The 19,563-nt window shown below is 59.1% G+C and overlaps 1 protein-coding gene across 1 annotated transcript in view; it reads left to right on the top strand.

Moving 5' to 3' along the window:
- The window catches only part of EPHA8 (EPH receptor A8), a 29,202-nt gene extending 10,528 nt beyond the window's left edge, over window positions 1-18,674 (top strand). Inside the window, exons 3-16 of the mRNA XM_014534330.1 lie at window positions 3,101-3,256; window positions 5,082-5,417; window positions 8,823-8,947; window positions 9,024-9,186; window positions 10,794-10,887; window positions 12,328-12,395; window positions 13,321-13,485; window positions 13,680-13,865; window positions 14,137-14,198; window positions 14,737-14,946; window positions 15,763-15,912; window positions 16,003-16,193; window positions 16,475-16,648; window positions 16,787-18,674. Of these exons, the coding sequence (XP_014389816.1) occupies window positions 3,101-3,256; window positions 5,082-5,417; window positions 8,823-8,947; window positions 9,024-9,186; window positions 10,794-10,887; window positions 12,328-12,395; window positions 13,321-13,485; window positions 13,680-13,865; window positions 14,137-14,198; window positions 14,737-14,946; window positions 15,763-15,912; window positions 16,003-16,193; window positions 16,475-16,648; window positions 16,787-16,901 (2,195 nt within the window). The 3' untranslated portion in view covers window positions 16,902-18,674. The remainder of the gene's footprint in view (window positions 1-3,100; window positions 3,257-5,081; window positions 5,418-8,822; window positions 8,948-9,023; window positions 9,187-10,793; window positions 10,888-12,327; window positions 12,396-13,320; window positions 13,486-13,679; window positions 13,866-14,136; window positions 14,199-14,736; window positions 14,947-15,762; window positions 15,913-16,002; window positions 16,194-16,474; window positions 16,649-16,786) is intronic.
- Window positions 18,675-19,563: the final 889 nt, after the last annotated feature.

Here is a 19,563-nt window from a genome sequence, read left to right as displayed (position 1 = left end):
CGGCAGGGGCAGGGGCCCCTCCTGGCCCACGGCCACACGGGCTGGGCACACGCAGACTCCGGAAGCACCCTGGGTCGACGGGCAGGGCTGGGCCCCAGCCCAGAGCTGCTCCATCTGTCTCGGCCATTAATTCCCGGCTCTGCCTCCAGGTCTCTGGACTCCCCGAGGCCTGGTGATTAGTATTCTTATTAAAGATTATTTTATTTCATTGCGCGGATTAATCTGGCCTTGACACGTTCGAGCCATATGGGGATTAGTGGAGCGTGTGAGAACTGCCCATTGGCGAGCGGCAGAGTGGCGGGGCCATCTCCAAGGCCAGGGACGCCTCCCGAGTTTGCATTCTGGCTGGGGGCGTGGCGAGGGTGGGGGTGACGAGGGCGAGACACTCAAGCTCCCCGAACCTGTTTCCTCTCTGTCAAACAGATGTGTTAATGCCGACGACATAGAATTGTAATAATAAGTGCCCGGCAGCATCCTGGCATGAATGCACATGTATGCGTTCATGTTATCCTCACATCAGCCCTCGGAGCCCCCATTGTACAGATGAGGAAACTGAGGCCCAGCAACATGCCCCATGGCTCTTAGCTTAGGTGAAGAGGTTAGACAAGAAAAGGAACCCGGGCAGCCTGCACCCCAGGGCTGGTCTTAACTGGCAAGGTCTTAGATGAACTCCGAACGGTCAGGGACTCTGTGAATGAAGACTGTCGCGGGCTTCCTTGGTGCCAGGCAATAGGCCAGGATGTCACGGCATGTGTCCTTGTCTGCCCCTCGCGCCTCTGAAAGCTCCCTGAGAGCAGGACCAGCTCTTCCTGAGCTTGGGCCCATAGATACTCGGGTCCATGGATACTCAGTGAATTTGGGTGAAGGAGTAACTGAGGGACAGAATAAGCAAACAGTCCCTGAGGTGCTGATCGACGTGGATCCGATAATTACAGTGGGGATTACTGTCCGTCACTTCAGCAGCACATTCAACAAATATTTGCTGACCAAGCACAGGGCCCGCTTCCTGGGCTCAGAAGGGAGCTCTTGGGCTGGGCCCAGGGCTGGGCCTCCTGAGGGGCTCCTGGGAAGAGGAGGTGAGACCACAGTGTGCCAATTAGGAGCCCCCCAATTCCAAGCTCCCAGCCCCCAGTCAGGCCCGAGGTCCCTCAGGGCCTCCCCAGACGGGTCTCAAAACCGGGGCACGTTTTCCCCACCCTGGAGGCCCCCCTGGCTCCACGGCTTCTGAGTCTCTGCAGCAATTTAAGGACATCATCGTGTCTCTGGATTTCAGGTTTTCTCTCAAGTTAGTAGAATTTTACAAATTAACCTGATTTTAGCTATTATAATAAAGAGAGATGATGTTTTAAAATGACGTAATGTCTTGTCAAATAGAGCTCCTCTCAAGCCCAGAGTTTTCTAGAACCGGACTTAGTGGGAAGAGAGCCCGTGAGCTCCCTGGGGGTCCCTGGTGCAGAGGGTTCGGTTCCAGGGGCAGAGCTGGGAGCTCCTGGCTGGGTGGCATCTGGGCCTCCCGAAGGCCTGGGGGCTCTGCCCAGAGCAGATAATGGTGGGAGTAGCTCACTTGGAAAACTCCCAGCGGCATTGGCAACCTCTTGGCCTGGTGCTAGGAACCGTGGGATGAATATGACCGTCCTGGGCCTTATTCACAAGGATCTGCCCACAGGGACCTTCTGGTCTAGGAGGAGAGTGAGACACGCAGATAAATAAGTACAGCAAAGTGTTACAGGTGGTGAGGCTGAGCAGGGGCTGCGGAATAGGGAGGGCAGTGGCCACTTCTGTGTGCATGTGGCCGTGTGCGTGTGTGTGTGTGTGTGTGTGTGTGTGTATGTGTGTGTGTGTGTAGAGGTCCAAAAAGGCTTCATTGAAGGAACGGTTAAAAGGAATCTCGAAAGAGTTTGACAGGTGGACACAGGAGAAAAGGCATCCCAGGAGGAAGGCCCGGCATGCGCAAAGGCTCTGAGAGGGAAAGACCCTGCGGGTGTGAGGACTGGCCAGTCCTTTAGTTCTGCCTGAGGGTTGGGAGAGAGGCGGCGCTGAGGGGGCTGCAGGGAGGGCGTGGGGTGCCAGGCTTACGGGGGCCCGTGAGGATTGGAACTGGCAGCGACAGAGTCAGGTGTCCTTATAGGGAGTCCCTCAACCCAGAGGACGCCCGGTCCCGGCACGGCTGACTCGTTCTTGTCCTTTAGGCCACAGCTCACATGTTACCTCCTGTCTCCTTCTGGGGGGAGCTGGCTGCTCCTTTCTTTCCCTTCTGGAAATACCACAGCCTGTTTCCTGTGTGCCCCCAAATGCCACCCCCTGAAGGCAGAGACCACGTGGACCTGGTTCATGGCCGTGTCTCCAGCGCCCAGTCAGTGCCTGGCACCGAGCAGGTGCCCACGCAGCCGCTGGGTTGGGGAAGCAGGGCTGGAGGCCGGGTGTGGAGGCTGCTGAGTCATCCAGGTGAGAGATGAGGCAGAGGCTGGAGAGAGGGCCACGTAGGAGACATGTCCATGGCAGCCACGGTGACAGTGACGCGATCTGAGAGGGGCCGGGGGCCTGCGATTCCTGAATGGTCAGCATTGCATGGAGAGCTTATCAAACACAGACTTCCACCCCCTCCCCGCACTCCTGCTCTTCTAACTCCTAGCACACGTGTCTTTTCCAGTGAGTGTCTGCCCACTCTCACTCCCTGTCCCGTTGTCATGTCTGGCCTAAGTGACATCCCTGGGTTTGGCTCCCCTTTGATTCTTAGCCTCTTGGCCCTGCCCTGAGGCTGGTGTCTCACTCAAGACCCGTGTCCTGTGATGGACAGGTCCTGGGGGGAGGGGCTGTGGGAGGAGAGGCCCTTCCCTGTGCTGCCTTTGGGGCTGGGACTCCGGTGTCAGGGTCCCGGCCTCAGCTCTGCCTTCGACTTGCTGTGCAGCCCTGTGTAAGTCACTGGTCCTCTCTGTGCTCCAGTCCCTCCCTCACAAATGAAGGTAGGACGGGGGATGCTGAAGGTCTGCACCTCTGTCCCTCAGGGGACCCCCCCGACACACACCAGGAAGCCCTGGGTCAGGGTGAGAGTTGTCCCCAAGACCAGCTGGCTTACCTCCAGCCACCTTCTCCTCCACAGCCTGTGAGCTGGGCTTCTACAAGTCGGCCCCCGGGGACCAGCTGTGTGCCCGCTGCCCTCCCCACAGCCACTCCGCGGCCCCGGCCACCCAGGCCTGCCGCTGTGACCTCAGCTACTACCGCGCAGCGCTAGACCCACCGTCTGCAGCCTGCACCCGTGAGTACCATCCCTAGACCCCAGCACCACATATGTGAGGGGTTCTTTGGGGGCCTGTGAACGTGTCTGGGAACCTGTAGGGGACTCCTGAGCCCCTGTAGAGCCCTGTGAGCGCCACGTGTGCGCTCCTGGCCCTGCAGGGGAAGTGTGTGCTGGAGCAGGTGTGGTCGTGTGCGTGCGTGCCCGGGGTACCTGAGGTGACTCTGAAGGAGTCTGGTGTCGCGCCTACTTGTCTGGACTTTCTGCTGACTTGGCTCCTCCATTGCCTCCTGTCCCCCAGCCTGAAGGGGCCTCTCGCCTCCCATCCCAGCTGGGGTGGGGCTGCAGCCAGCACAGCCCCCCGACTTGCCAGCCCTGGGCTCTTGTGGTGGGACGAGGTGGACTTCACATGGTTCTGACCGATTTTACCCCAGAATTTACCCCAACCTGATCCCCATCTTTCCCTGCCCCCACCTCCATCACCACCCAGCCCCAGGCTTCTTGCACAAGGCAAGGGAGGGCCCAAGTGTATTCACACCACACACACGCGCGCGCGCGCGCGCACACACACACACACACACACACACACACACACACACTCCCTCCACCATTCTGCCCAGACCTGTGCATTCCTGTGCAGACCTGTGCCTGTGGGACCTGCCGGGGCAGAATGCATGGCTGAGTGACATGGTGACATCTCTGGGCTCCCAGCTCAGGAGAGCCCAGCCTGTCTAGGTCACTGACACTTGCCCTAGACTCGGGTTTCTCTCCAAATTCACAGTCCGGGCTCTAGACATCTTAAGGCTGGGCTTTTAGTATTCCAGACCCTTCAGATCGAAGATTCTCCATGATTCCGAGATTCCACCATTCTCTTTTCTTAAGATCTAAGATTGCCTTCCTGGGATTCTGGGAGTTGGAATTCTGAGGCCCAGGGGTCTCCACAGCCCCGCCCCACCCAGGCTTTCCTGGCTTCAAGACTCCAATCCCCATCCTCAGGGGCTCACCCCGGCCCCACCGCTCTCTCCAGGGCTGCCCAGATGGGGGCTCTCATCTGGGGGGAGGGAGGGTTTGGGGACAACCCTTGCACTTCCTGAGGCCTCACTCTGCTCTAGCCAAGTGCTCGGTGGCATTTACATGACGTTCAGCACAGGGGGCTAAGGAGTGGAGTGTGGGCACCAATGACTGGGACATTTCACACCCAGAGTGACTGCTGTGGGCACCCCAGGGCCATGCAGTCTCTTTCCGGCTCTTATGAAACCGCTGGAAGCACAAGCCCCAGGTGCCCTGTTGTCCAGCGAAGGAAGGGGGGGCCTAGATTTCTGTGACAGACTGTGACCCTGTGGTCTTAGTCCAATGGCAGACATTGCCTCCACCCTTTGCTTCTAGAGCAGCGGTTCTCAACCTGTGGGTCGCGACCCCTTTGGGGTCAAATGACCCTTTCACAGGGGTCGCCTAAGACCATCGGAAAACACATATATAATTACATATTGTTTTTGTGATTAATCACTATGCTTTAATTATGTTCAATTTGTAACAATGAAAATACATCCTGCATATCCGATATTTACATTATGATTCATAACAGTAGCAAAATTACAGTTATGAAGTAGCAACGAAAATAATTTTACGGTTGGGGGTCACCACAACATGAAGAACTGTATTAAAGGGCCGCGGCATTAGGAAGGTTGAGAACCACTGTTCTAGAGCATAGAGCAGGTGTGACCTTATCCTTAGGGAACCCCAAATATCATGGGGATCCCGAGACCTTCCCTGGTCTGTGGGGGGAACTGGACCACCCCAAATAAATACCCTTCACCCTCCTCCCCCTGTTATTCTCTGCACCCAGGGCCGCCCTCAGCACCAGTGAACCTCATCTCCAGTGTGAATGGGACCTCTGTGAGCCTGGAGTGGGCCCCTCCACTGGACCCGGGCGGCCGCAGCGACATCACCTACAACGCCGTGTGCCGCCGCTGCCCCTGGGCGCTGGGCCACTGCGAGAAGTGCGGGAGCGGCACCCGCTTCGTGCCCCAGCAGACGAGCCTGGTGCAGGCCAGCCTGCTGGTGGCCAACCTGCTGGCCCACATGAACTACTCCTTCTGGATCGAGGCCGTCAACGGCGTGTCGGACCTGAGCCCCGAGCCCCGCCAGGCCGCCGTCGTCAACATCACCACGAACCAGGCAGGTAGGCGGAGCCGCTCCGTGCCCAGCTCCCTGGCCCTGCCCTCCCAGGCCCCCGAGTGCTGCACAGGCTTGCGTGGTCTTGGGCTGGTGCCTGCCTCTCTGGCCCTGCCCTGCTCCCCAGGACCTGGAGCTCCGGGCTCCCTTAGGACAGTAGGACGCATCCTATGATCCAGAAAGCACAGAGGCAGGTGCTCACGGCCATCAAAGGCCTGGGTTCCAGAACTTTCCCTCTCTGCCTCTGCTTGCTCCCTGGTGCACTGGCATGCATAGTACCTGCCCGAGGCACTGTTAGGAGGCTTAAATGAAGGAAGGGAAAATGCTTGGCCCAGCATCCGGCCCATGGACTTGGTCTCCTGGTCTGGACAACAGCCAGCCATTTATCTCTGTTTCTGGCCGGTTGTTGCACTGAATTTAGCTACTGGAACCTCTTTCTTTCCAAATTCTGGTGGGTCCTGCCCATCAAGTGACAGCCTGACCTAAGCCCACAGTGGCAGCCAGCTTCCCTGTCAGCAGCCACCGCACAGGTGGCCTGGACCCCCACTGCGCCCCATCCTCTGCTCCCCACACCACGCAGGCCCAGCAGACGCCTCTCCCACCAAGTCCCAGAGCAGGAAACAGAGGGGCAGAGAGCCACCCAGCATCACCCCATAGGAAGTGGCAGAGCCAGGAATCAAACTCACATCTGTCTCACTCCCAAGTGAACTCTCTGGTGTCTTTTCTTATAAAGGCACCAATCCCAATATGAGCCCCCCACCTCACCCATGACCTCATCTTAACCTAACTACCTCCTCTTTTCTTATAAAGGCACCAATCCCAATATGAGCCCCGCCCCGCCCCCACCATGACCTCATCTTAACCTAACTACCTCTTGAAGGTCCAGCTCCAATGATCACATTAGGGGTTTGGGCTTCAATATATTCATTGCGGGGAGGGGGGCCACACAGTTAACATCCATAGCACCTCCCATGTGCCCATCACGTGTTGCCTGGACAACCACAGGAGCCCCCTCCCACCTTGCCCGCCATTGGTTCTCACACCACATCCTGTATGAGCTTTAAAAATGTAAGATTTCTCCACATCCTCTTCAACACTTGCTGTTTCTTGTCTAATTGATAACAGCCATTCTAACGGCTGGGAGGTAGTATCTCATTGTGGTTTTGATTTACATTTTCCTCCTAATAGTGGTGTGGAGCATCTTTTCATAGATCCGTTGGCCATCTACCTTATGTCTCCCTTGGAGAACTGTCTATGCAGGTCCTTTGCCCATTTTTTTATTCAGACTCTTTTTCTGTTGTGGAGTTGTATGAGTTCTTTATATGCTTTGGCTATCAGCCCCCTTATCGGAAGTATCGTTTGCAAATATCTTCTCCCATTGGGTTGGTTGCCTTAATTTATATAATGTTATTAGCATGACCGGCCCCTGCCTGCCTCTCCAGCCTGACCCCATCCACTCTTGCCTGGCTCTTCCCTTTCAGCCACACTGGCCTCGGTTCCCATCCTTGAACACACCAAGCCCTTCCCCCGCTGGGCCTTGGCCTTGCTTCTCCATCGCAGTGACACGCTCCTCCCTGTGACGTCCCCATGGCTGGCTCCTTCAGTCCTCAGCTCGACTGGCATCCCCACCCCGGGGAGGCCTACCCTGGCCAGCCCAGCTGACATGGCCAGGTCCCTCCTGACCCCTGTGGGAGGTCCTTTCCATCACAGCTCCCTCTTCCCGTCTCACACGGCACTTCACCAACCTGTCATCATGCACTGACTTGTTTTCTTATTCACTGTCTCCCTTCGGGGACCGTGAGTGCCTTGAAGGCTGTCTGGGTCCCTGCAGTCTCCCCAGGTCCTAGCCCAGTGCCAGGCCTGTGGAAGGCATTCAGGAAACCCAAGGGGCACCATAGAGTGGACCCCACAGCTCAACAGCCCTGAGCAAATGGTCAAGGTTTATCCTCAGAGACCACTGCTCCCCGTCCTGCCCTCTCCTCTTCTCCACAACCCCCTCTTTACCGAAAGCCTTCTCTGGCGCCCCGCCCACTTCCCTCCCACCTAGGAGTTCTGATCTCCCTCTGTCTGCCCCACTCACACTGTTGCCTTGGCAATTTCTTCCGCTTTAAGAGGTGTTGGTATTCCTGGCTCCGTGCATCGCTGCAATGGTCTCATCTGATCCTCAGTCTTCCTGGCAGGGGTGCCCACTAGCTTGCTAGCTTAGCTGCTGTCTGGATGGGGAAGCTGCAGCCATGAGACCCAGCCAGCAAGAGAGGGGCTGGGCTGTGAGTCCCAGACTGTGGGGTCACCTATGTACCACACCCTCCAACTTAACCCTGGAGTCGCTTCTTAACTCTTCATGTCGAAGTGCAGCATTTACTGAGCAGCTACTGTGTGCGGTCTCTGCCTTCAGGGGACTCCCAGGCCTCCCAGGAGACAAGATGCCCAGATATGAGGCAGGTGGGGGACACAGGAGGTGCAAGGGTGAGCAGAGGGGGAAGAGGAGGCCTGCGGGCTGGAGGGACAGGGAAAGGGGGGTGCATCCCTGCAGGTACTTTCCTGTTTGGCTGTGGTTGGGTCTCTATTTGACTCCAGGATAATTGCACTGGACATAGGAGGGAAGGAGGGAGGGATGGAGAGAGGGAGGGAAGGAGAGAGATAGAGAGAGAAAGAGAGAGAGAGAAGGGGGGGAGAGAGGGGAGGAGGGAAAGAATAGCATGTTGGAGTAACTGTACTCATTTTATTTTGGTGTTTACATTTCAGAAGCCCTTATCTTAACTTATAGCCCTATCAAAGAAGAAAGATGGGGGAGGGAACGGGTGAATCGGTCAATGAGTGAGGGTGTATGGGTGTCTTTGTGTGACTGTGAGAACACTTGAGTTCAAATGGGCCAGGCTCGGCTCATGTCCCTTCCCGAAGTATACCGATCCGTCCTGGTCATACCTCCAAGCCCGACGGAGAGGGTGCGGGCTCCCTCCATTCGTGCCCTTCCTTCTTCCTCCTCCCTCGGGCAGTCCTGAAAGCTGTGGCACAGAGGGCTGGGGTGGGAGACATGGAGGCAGAGACATTAGGTGATGGGGCCCCAGAGTGGACGAGAGCAGCTGCTTGCTGGGGCTGCTGGGGGCCTGCACTCCCAGTGGCAGGGCCTGGCCAGAGAGAAGGAAGAGGAGTGAAAGCCGGGGCCCTCAGGCCTTGTCTGGGTCAAGCCACCCCCAGCATCCCAGGCCAGAGGCAGCTGTGCAGAGCCCAGGTGACTGACCAGGCGGCAGCCTATGATTTGCCAGGAGGACTGGAGGGGGCAGGCTCTCCGGGGCAGAAGCAGGACAGCCAGCAAGCATGGCCCACACAGGGCCCGGGAAGGGGTGGGACAGAGACCGGCCCCAGCTATCACCCATCCACCCATCTGACCAAGGCCGGCCTCCCGCCCTAGCCCCATCCCAGGTGGTGGTGATCCGCCAGGAGTGGGCCGGGCAGACCAGCGTCTCGCTGCTGTGGCAGGAGCCCGAGCAGCCCAACGGCATCATCCTGGAGTATGAGATCAAGTACTACGAGAAGGTACCAGCCTCCGGCAGGGAGGAGGGGGGCGGCGCCAGGCAGGGGTGCCCTTGGCTGAAGGCGCCTCTGTGGACAGGACAAGGAGATGCAGAGCTACTCCACCCTCAAGGCTGTCACCACCAGGGCCACGGTCTCGGGCCTCAAGCCGGGCACCCGCTACGTGTTCCAGGTCCGAGCCCGCACCTCGGCAGGCTGCGGCCGCTTCAGCCAGGCCATGGAGGTGGAGACGGGGAAACCACGTGAGTGCAGGGAGGGAAGGGAGCTGGGCCAGGCCAGGCGGTCAGAGAAAGGGAACTTGCCCAGCTGGTGCCGGTGCTGGTTTGGCATTTTCACAGCTGAAAGCAGCTGAGGCTCAGAGAAGGGAAGTGACTTGCCCAAGGCAACCGAGCTCCTAACAGCCCAAACCCTGGCTTTTACTGAAGATCAGTGTGACGTGCAGGCATCATGATGCCCTTTGCCAGCAGGACAACCTGCTCGTCATCCCAGAGACCCTCTAGTGCTGTGGTTCTCAACCTTCCTAATGCCTCGACCCTTTCATACAGTTCCTCATGTTGTGACCCAACCATAAAATTATTTTCGTTGCTACTTCATAACTGTAATGTTGCTACTGTTATGAATCGTCATGTAAATAGCTGATATGCAGGATGTATTTTCATTGTTACAAATTGAACATAATTAAAGCATAGTGATTAATCACAAAAACAATATGTAATTATATATGTGTTTTCCGATGGTCTTAGGCGACCCCTGTGAAAGGGTCGTTCGACCCCCAAAGGGGTCGCGACCCACAGGTTGAGAACCGCTGCTCTAGTGCATTGGCATCATCCACATCCCCATTTTACAGACAAGGAAACCGAGGTTCAGAGCAATACAGTGAATTGCCCACAGTTACCCAGCAAAGCAGGATTTGAACATGGTCAGTTTGGGGGCAAATTCTGTGCCCCCCCCATCACCCCACCCCAGCCTCCAGGACAGTGGGTCCCAATACAGTGAATTGCCCACAGTTACCCAGCAAAGCAGGATTTGAACATGGTCAGTTTGGGGGCAAATTCTGTGCCCCCCCATCACCCCGCCCCAGCCTCCGGAGCAGTGGGTCCCAGTGTGGTGTGGGACCAGCAGCGTCAGCAGCACCTGGGAGCTATCGGAAATGCTGATTCTCTGAATCCGAAACCCTGGGCAGGGGCCGATCAATGTAGGTTTTATCGAGCCCACAAGGTCAAGCTTGATGCACCCCCTGCCCCATCTCCAGCCAGCCGGGGTCTTTTCCTACCCTCGGGCAGCCTCCAGGGGGTGGTGCCAGGATAGGAGGGTTCAAGGCTGAGTTAATGGCTGTGCTCACCTGCACTCGCTGGGCGCTGTGTCTCCAGGGCTCCCAGGTCTGATACCAGAGTGAGACTGTGCAGGTAGGAATCTGGCCCTGCTGCATCCCATTCACCCTGTGGCTTTGAGTAAGAGCCTCAGTTTTCTCTCCTGAAAATGGGAGATAATATCTCCCTGGAAGGGATGAGGGAGGGCTCATTGAGACTGGAAGGCCCAGCTCTCAACAGGCATTTTTTAAACTCATATTACAGGGGAGAAAACTGAAGCTCAGAGAAGTCTAGCAACTCTCCCAGGTCACACAGCCCCAGGAAGTGGTAGTACCGGGGTGGGAAGCCAGGAAGCGTGGGGCAGCAGGGTTTTGAAGGAGAAGCTTAGCAGAGGGGAGGTGGGTCAGAGGAGGTGGCCTGTGTCCTGACTCTGGGCTGACTCTCAGCTGAAGAGGCTGCCCCCCAGGTTCAGGGAGAGCGACCAGCACCCTGGGCCCGACGCCAGGCCTGAGAGCCTCCCCCACCCGTTCCCCCTGCAGGGCCCCGCTATGACACCCGGACCATCGTTTGGATCTGCCTGACCCTCATCACCGGCCTGGTCGTGCTTCTGCTCCTGCTGATCTGCAAGAAGAGGTGGGTGGCCCTGGGCCCCAGCCCCTCCAAGCCCTCCATCCCCCGGGAGCGCCGAGCCACTTCCTATGCCTGGGGCTGGGCACACTTACAGACACAGCTGTTCTGTCCTCCTTCTTGGAAGGGACACTTTTCTCTTGCCTCCCAGCCACACACACACACACACACACACACACACTTTTGTCCACATCTCTGGCCTGTCCTCCATCTCCCCAGCCCCTCCGTTCCAAACAGCCTCTAAAGCAGCGGTTCTCAACCTGTGGGTCGTTTCACAGGGGTTGCCTAAGACCATCGGAAAACACATATATAGTTACATACTGTTTTTGTGATTAATCACTATGCTTTAATTATGTTCAATTTGTAACAATGAAATTGGGGGTCACCACAACACGAGGAACTGTATTAAAGGGTCGCGGCATTAGGAAGGTTGAGAACCACTGCTCTAAAGGCTGGCGGACCTGGGCTCATCCCGGGCCTTGCCCTCTGTCCATTGTCCCAGGTCCACCTCTCTGAGTGGCCTTCTCAGGGCCCATAGCTTTCAGTTCCACATTCACCCTGACGGCCCCCAAATTCATGTCGCACAGCACAGACCTCTCCCCGGAGGTCCGGCTGCCCACTCCCATCTCCACGTGGATGTGTTTTAGACAAACCTGCACCTTCTGCACCTCCCCAGCCTGCACCTCCACAGGCTCCCCAGCTTAGGACATGGCACCACCATTCATGGGGCTACTCCAGCGCCAACCCAGGTTGTCATTCTCGACTTCTCTCATGCCACATCCATCCACTAGCAAGTCCACTGGTCTCCCTTCAACACCCACCTCCATCTCCTTTAATCCTAAGGATACTCCCATGGTGTGGGGATTCTGACCTTATTTTGCAGGTGAGTAGCCTGGAGATCAGAGAGGTCAGGCCACGTGCCAAATAGATGCCAGAACTGGGCCTTGAACCCAGGTCTCTCTTAACGAAACACCATGCTCTGGGTCTCTCTCCCGTCTCCCCTCCATTCCAGAGGAGGTGGGGATGGGACTCTGCTCACATGGCTTTAGGGTCCCGGCTCATCCAGTAGGTGGAGAAACTGAGGCCAGGGAAGGGAAGGGAAGGGAAGGGGCCTGCCAAGGTCACAGCAGAGCTGGCATCAGGCGCCTCCTCGCTCAGCCCTTCACCAAGGACAGTTTCATGAGAAAAGGGACTAATAATCCACAGAATTTGCTGGGAGGGCTAAGTGGACTCGACTGTATAAATTATGAAGGTTTTATAAATGTCAAGGACATCACAGTTCCGCTGAGATGAGAGCCTGAGGGTGGGGCCTCCCCCAGCAGGGGCAGGGGCTGGGTGTCAGGTGCTGCCTGCAGGGGGAGGGGAGTGCTGATTTGTCCCTGAATGGGGTCGGGGCTGGGTCTAGGGCAGCGGGACCCCGGGCAGAGCTGTGCCCATCCCCCACAGGCACTGCGGCTACAGCAAGGCCTTCCAGGACTCGGACGAGGAGAAGATGCACTACCAGAACGGGCAGGGTGAGCGCGGGGCCGGATCGGAGGGCAACGAGGAGGTCCCGGTGGGAACCAGGGCTGGTCTGGGGGGGAGAGGAGAAGGGTGCCCACAGAAAGACCAGAGCCCCAGAGATAGACAGCAGGACATCAGAGACCTGAGACCCCGAAGGTGCGGTGCAGTTCCCCTTCCGTGGGTTCACAGACCCCGCCGAGGATGCGAGGGACCCCCCCACCCCCCAGGGAGACGTACAAGTGTGTGCGCTCACACACAGCTTTGCATACAACCTCAGGGAGCAGTTCCCCTTCCGTGGGTTCACAGACCCCGCCGAGGAGGCGAGGGACCCCCCCCACCCCCCAGGGAGACGTACAAGTGTGTGTGCTCACACACAGCTTTGCGTACAACCTCAGGGATGTTCATATGTTCTTGGACAAGAACCCCTGCTAGAGAGAGTTTTTTCGGGACCCTGCAGAGACCCCAGAAAACAAAGCAAATACAGGGGGTGCCTCCTCCACACCCCACTTCTGTGCCCAGGGGGACATTAGTATCAGTCATGGTACCGGCTCCCATTCCGCCTGAATGCAGCCTCAGAATCCCTCTTAACACAGTTGTCTAGAGAACCATTTTCAATCCGTCTAACTTGGCTCTTGAAATGAAATCGTTTTTGCCACTTTTTGCCCCAGAACAATTGAGCAGAAGTGACCCCAGAAAATGACAGGCGTTCTCCAAACCCACTGGAGACCCCCAGGTCCCTAGAGACTCCAGAGCGACTCCATAGAGACCTGCTTTCACTTGGCGAGCACATGTTGGGCGCTTCGTGTTTGCCACCACACCCCGAGATTCCCAGACACACTCCTCACCCTCCCCCCACACCCACCCCAGGCCCATGGGATGCTGGGAGGGAAAGGCCTCTGGGACCCCACTGAAGGCCCTTCTGCCCTGGCCCCTCAGCACCCCCACCTGTCTTCCTGCCCCTGCACCACCCGCGGGGGAAGATCCCGGAGCCCCAGTTCTATGCAGAACCGCACACCTATGAGGAGCCGGGCCGGGCGGGCCGCAGCTTCACCCGAGAGATCGAGGCCTCCAGGATCCACATCGAGAAAATCATTGGCTCCGGTGAGCCTCGGGGGGTGTGGGGGTGGGGGCAGCGTGGAGGGCACCAGGGCAGTGGGCGAGAGGAACTGAGGCGCCTGGGATGGCCAGGCCCCAGGGGGGCGCTTGGGTGTATGAGGATGGGGGGGTGCGGAGATCCGGGCTGAGGAAGGAGGGTACCACCGCCCTCTCCCGCCTGCCCCCCTCCCGGTCCACAGGAGAGTCGGGCGAAGTCTGCTACGGGCGGCTGCGGGTGCCGGGGCAGCAGGATATGCCCGTGGCCATCAAGGCCCTCAAAGCCGGCTACACGGAGAGACAGCGGCGGGACTTCCTGAGTGAGGCGTCCATCATGGGTCAGTTTGACCACCCCAATATCATCCGCTTGGAAGGCGTGGTCACGCGCGGTAGGTGCCGGGGGAAGGCAGCTCACCCTGCAGGGCCCTGCGGCCCAGGGCGGGGCTGGGTCCATCCCCACACCACCTGCTCTGTCCAGGCCCAGCTCACATCCTCGGACGACTCGGTCAGGAAGGGGCCCAGCGTCTGGGACCCAGGAGGAGCCCTAGGCTCCCCAGACCCTCGGTGCTGCCCAGCTCCTGGTGGGGGACATCCCCGGGGTCTCTGATCCGCAGCCCTGATTCCTCCACCAGCAGCCTCTGCCTCCCGTCCCTTTTCCAGGCCGCCTGGCAATGATCGTGACCGAGTACATGGAGAACGGCTCTCTGGACGCCTTCCTGAGGGTGCGTGCCCCCTCACCCGTCACATGGGCTGGGCGAGGGAAGGTCAGCCTGGGTGTTGGGAAATAATGTTAGGCCTCCAAACACCCCGGAAACTTGGACCCAACAGCCCTGGGGAAGGGAGAGCCAGCTACAGGGTCTTAACGGTCCGCCAGTCACGCTGCCTTTTAACCCCATCACGTGAGAGTCCCTGTGTTGCATGGGGTCCTGCTGCCCTGGCACCGGCTCAGAAGGTGCCTCTGTGGGGTCCAGCCCCCCAACCCCCCTCAGATGGGAGGCATGGTGGGTGTCGTGGAAATCCCTAGATCCCCAGCCCTCCCAGCCGTTCCTTTGCTGGGTGGTCTTAGACACAGGACTTGACCTCTCTGGGCCTTTATTTCTTCTGCAAAATGGATGCACTGTCCTCCCTGCCCCACCTGCCTCTCAGGGTTGCTGTGAGTGTGAGTGGAACAAACCTTAGCCCGTCTCATGCTTCCTAAGCAGTGAAGCACTTTGCGAACTGCAAAGAGCCTCCCTGCAGCCCAAGCCGTGTCCTCCGCAGACTCACGACGGGCAGTTCACCATCATGCAGCTGGTGGGCATGCTCCGAGGGGTGGGCGCCGGCATGCGCTACCTCTCCGGCCTGGGCTACGTCCACCGCGACCTGGCCGCCCGCAACGTCCTGGTGGATGGCAACCTGGTCTGCAAGGTGTCCGACTTCGGGCTGTCGCGGGTCCTGGAGGACGACCCCGATGCCGCCTACACCACCACGGTGCGTGGCCCACCCTCCCCTCCTATAGGCCCAGGGAAGGGCAGCGTGGGACAGAGGGTGACCCCCCCACACACACCCTGTCCTTCAGTGAAGGTGGCCTTCCCCCTGAGAAATGTGTCCTCCTTGGTAATGGGAGTGGCCTGGCCTCCCCTTCCTCGTCCTGGGTGGCTGTGGACCGCAGGGCCGGCCCCACTGCCACGCGCTGGGAGGCTGTGGGAGAGTTAGCGTCTGGCTGAAACACAGTGACTCCACGTTTGTCTCTCTAAAGTTTGGCTAAATATAAGCTTGTTCAAAATGCATTTTATGGAGATTTGGGCTTCCCTGGAGGTACCTTGGGGGCTGCCTTAAAGGCAGGAGGCCGAGTGGCAGGGGCTCGGGCCCCCACCCCTGCCTCAGTCAGAACCTCCCTTTGCATCTCATCCTCTGAGCCTCCAAATAAGATCTCACTTAGAGGAAGGGTTTGTGACACCCCCACTCCCTAAAGAGAAAGGGGGGGGCGGAGAGGAGGGAGAGAGGGAGAGGGAGAGAGGGAGAGGAGTGCTCGGCCGTGGTCTCTGAGCCGCATCCCTGGCTCAGGCCTTGACCCTTGACTGATACTTACTGAGTGTCCACTGTGTGCCAGGCATCGCACCTTTCTTTCATTCAGTCCACACGGCAGCTCTGGGAGCAGGTCTCCCTGGCCAGTCCTCCTCCCCAGGCCCCTGGCTGTGTCTCCCACCCTGGACTACTTAGCAGGACCCCAGTGGGAAACGGCCCCCGTGCTCAGCCCCTGGCCGGGCTAAGGAGAAGCCGTCACCGTTCCTGTGTCCCTCGCAGGGAGGGAAGATCCCCATCCGCTGGACAGCCCCCGAGGCCATCGCCTTCCGGACCTTCTCCTCGGCCAGTGATGTGTGGAGCTTTGGTGTGGTCATGTGGGAGGTGCTAGCCTATGGGGAGAGGCCCTACTGGAACATGACCAACCGGGACGTGAGTGTGGGACCCTGGCCGGGCAGAGGCGGCGGGGCCTTGAGGGCAGGACAGCCTCGAGCCCAGCCTGTGCCCCCACCCTCTCCCCAGGTCATCAGCTCCGTGGAGGAGGGGTACCGCTTGCCAGCACCCATGGGCTGCCCCCGGGCCCTGCACCAGCTCATGCTTGACTGTTGGCACAAGGACCGGGCTCAGCGGCCTCGCTTTTCCCAGATTGTCAGCATCCTTGATGCCCTGATCCGCAACCCTGAGAGTCTCAGGACCACAGCCACGGTCAGCAGGTGCCTGGCGCCCCCTCCCCCCCCAGCTCTGACCCAGCCCGGCTGCCCTCCCAGCATTGCCCTGACTTAGTCCTGACCCTGGACAGCCCTGTCCTGACCCTTGGACCAGGTCCAACCTGGGCACTGACCCCTGTTCGGCCTGGGCCTTCCTCAGCCCTCTCCTTCCCAGCCTGGGGTCTAACCCTTTACACCCTTGCCCACTGCTGGGCCTGGATGGAGGCTGGGGGTGGTCAATGCCGGGTCCTCGAGGAAGGCACTTACCCAGGGCCCCTGTGCCCCAGGTGCCCAGCCCCCGCCTTTGCCCGGAGCTGCTTTGACCTCCGCGGGGGCGGAGCTGGCAGCGGGGGCCTCACCGTGGGGGACTGGCTGGACTCCATCCGAATGGGCCGCTACCGGGACCATTTTGCCGCTGGTGGTTACTCCTCGCTGGGCATGGTGCTGCGAATGAACGCGCAGTAAGTGGTGGTCCCCTGGGGCAGGGGCTCGGGGAGAGGGCAGAGGGCCAGAGGCAGCTCCCGGGAAGGAGTATGTCCCTGTCTCCATGGCTCCCAGCCTCCCAGGCCGACCTGGCCAGCACCACCCTTCCCTCACAGGGACGTGCGCGCCCTGGGCATCACCCTGATGGGCCACCAGAAGAAGATCCTGGGCAGCATCCAGACCATGAGGGCCCAGCTGACCAGCACCCAGGGGCCCCGCCGGCACCTCTGACCAGACCACCGCGGCCCCAGGTCATGCCAGCTGTCGGAGGGCTCGCGGGGTTGGCCAGCCGTCAGGGTGGCCCCAGGCTTGTGCCCCTCTCCTTGGCTGCCTTCCTGCCAGGCACCAGTGAGGCCAAGGACTCCCCCACCGGATCTGAGTCATCGGGGTGAGGCCACCTGAAAGGGACCGTTGGTGCCAGCACAGCTGGGACGCCTGGCCCCGGGGCAGAGGGCCTTCTCTATCCCAGACGCTGGAGCCTCAACGCCACTGAGCCCCACAGAGACGTCGATCACCTGCCTCTGTGTGTGTGTACGCACACATGTGCTCCTGTGCCATATGGGGTGTGTTGTTACAAGGTCATGGACTGTGTGCATGTGTGTCCACCTGCCAGGTCCCAGCATGGATGTGTGCCAGTTAGGGCACACAGGCTTATTCACTGAGACTGGGAGCACGTGTACATGTGACCGTGGGTGGCAGGTCATGAATGAGGATGAGTGTCCCCGCCTGTGAGCAGGGAACTCGGTGTGACTGCCCACTGAATGTGGGTCCAGGTCCCAGCAGCCACAGCGACTGGAGAGGGGCTCACACCCACCTCCCCCCAGGCCTGGAGGCCGGAGCCAGGGGCCACTTCTGAACCACACCAGCACCAGGCCCACCCTTGTCTCCCCCCAGGGGATCCCACTCCCGGCTCTATCTCAGGTCTGAGCCCTCCCTCTAGCTGGTGGGGGGCCACCTGCAGCCTCCACCTGGCTTCCTCCGCTGCTTCACCAGGAAAACAGGGTTCCCGGCCAGCCCCTCTGGCCACCTCTGTATAGGCATCACCGCAGGGTTGGTGAGATGCCCTCAGCTGGACTTGGCTGCCTGGCCAGGGGCCACCAAGTTCCCTCTCGTCTCTGATGCCCCTCCACAGCCCAGGGCTCCACACTTGGCAGTCCCTCTGCCAACCTCATTGCCCTCCAGCCCCTTGCCCGGAGTCAGGGACCATCAGGGACCAAGTCCTCCGCTCCTGCACCGTCTGGGCAGACCAAGAGAGTGTGTCTTGTCCAAGTCACACAGCGGCCAAGTTTGGAGCTGAGCCTCTTCCCAGGGCTCTTTCCCTTCACCATCTCACGTGAACAGCTGTGGGTGGGAGGGGGTTTGGGCAGCGCCCCCATTCAGAGATTGACCCCCTCCCTTACGGCCCACCAGGGTATGTAAATATCTTTTTCTACCATGTCAGAATATTTTTTCCTCACTCCTGACAATGCAAAAATGGTCTTCAAAGCACATAAGAGGCACCCAGGGTGAGAAGGCTGCACCCCAGGGGGAGCTGGCAGGGCCCAAGGAACCCCACGGGGCAGGATGCTGGGTACCCCCTGCTGGCCCCAAGGGAGGGGCAGGCCTAAACCTCCCTGTAGCCAGCACAGCTATTCCGCGGAAACACCAGCACTGAGCCCCCTCTCCCTCCTGCAATAATTCGGGGGGTCTCAGCCCCGCCCAGGTGCCGCGGCCAGCTCTCTACACCTCTATATATTACTATATAGCCGAGCTGTTCTTCCTTCCTATGGAAGTCGGAAACATGGTCAGGACAGGATCTGGGGAGGACCTGTCTTCCTCCCACCCCCACCCCACTCTGACCCAGCTCCTGGACTCTGGATCCTCATAGTCAGGGGAGACCCAGTGGGGCTGGCACTTGCAAAAGTGTGCCCCTGTCCCCGGTGTGAGGTGCCCTCCAGGGTCCCGGGGATCCGCTCTCTGTGGTCTCCATCATGAGTCTTGAACTTGCCCACAATGAGAATAAATTCTGCCTCATCTTTGACTCGTGTCCCTCATTTTTTCCCATTCCTACAATCTTGTAAGGAAGGGGCAACCTCATGCTGGACCGCTCCCTGATGCATCCCATGCATTTCTTCCTTTCTGGCCTCCTCTCCCCCAGGAGGTCAGATCCATGTACCCATTTTATGTATGGAGAGGCTGAGTCTTAGAGAGGCCAACGTAACAAGTTCTGAATCAGAGCCCGGATGTGTCCAACTTGAGCCCGTGCTCCCCCAGGAAGCACCCCCATCAGCCCCATAGTCTCTCTTCCAAGACATGCAGACGGTGCTTAGCACTGGAGCGCAAACCCTTGCAGCCGGATGTTGCCTTTGCCTCTGGTTCTCTCGGGGAAGGAAGATGCCCCCTGGAGGAGTAGCACGAGGAAGAAGCATGTCAGGGGAACACTCGGGGCCCAGGGGTCCATTGAGAGATATGGGTGCTATGAGGCAGGGCAGGGAAGATGGGGTGCAAGCATGTTCCATAGGACCCACCTCTGCTCCAGGAAAGGGCACAGCAGCCAGAGGCAGGGGGTGGCATCAGAGGCTGGGCAGGAGACGGGCAGAGTGGAGTCCATTAGAGTCAATGGCTCGGACATTTGGGGAAGGTGCCCCTGGGGTCTTCCTGGTGAACAAGGAAATGATCCCCAGCAGCCTGCCTGGCTGAGGGCAGGGTCTTGACTCTGTACTTGCCTCGCACTGGGAAGGCGGAACAGGGAGAAAACACCTGTCGTGTGCTCCTACAATCTCAGCCATGATCACTACAGCCCTGTGAGGCCGGTAATGTCCCCGCCTCACAGACGGGCACATGCTCAGAGAGGCCACTGTCCCATGAAGCGCTCCACCACGTAGAGCTAGATCTGTCTGACTTCAGTCAGGTG

This window comes from Myotis brandtii, unplaced genomic scaffold (assembly GCF_000412655.1).
Source record: "Myotis brandtii unplaced genomic scaffold, ASM41265v1 scaffold129, whole genome shotgun sequence".
Taxonomy (NCBI): Eukaryota; Metazoa; Chordata; class Mammalia; order Chiroptera; family Vespertilionidae; genus Myotis; species Myotis brandtii.
Note: the sequence above shows the minus strand (reverse complement) of the source record. Positions and strands in the feature narration are given on the sequence as shown.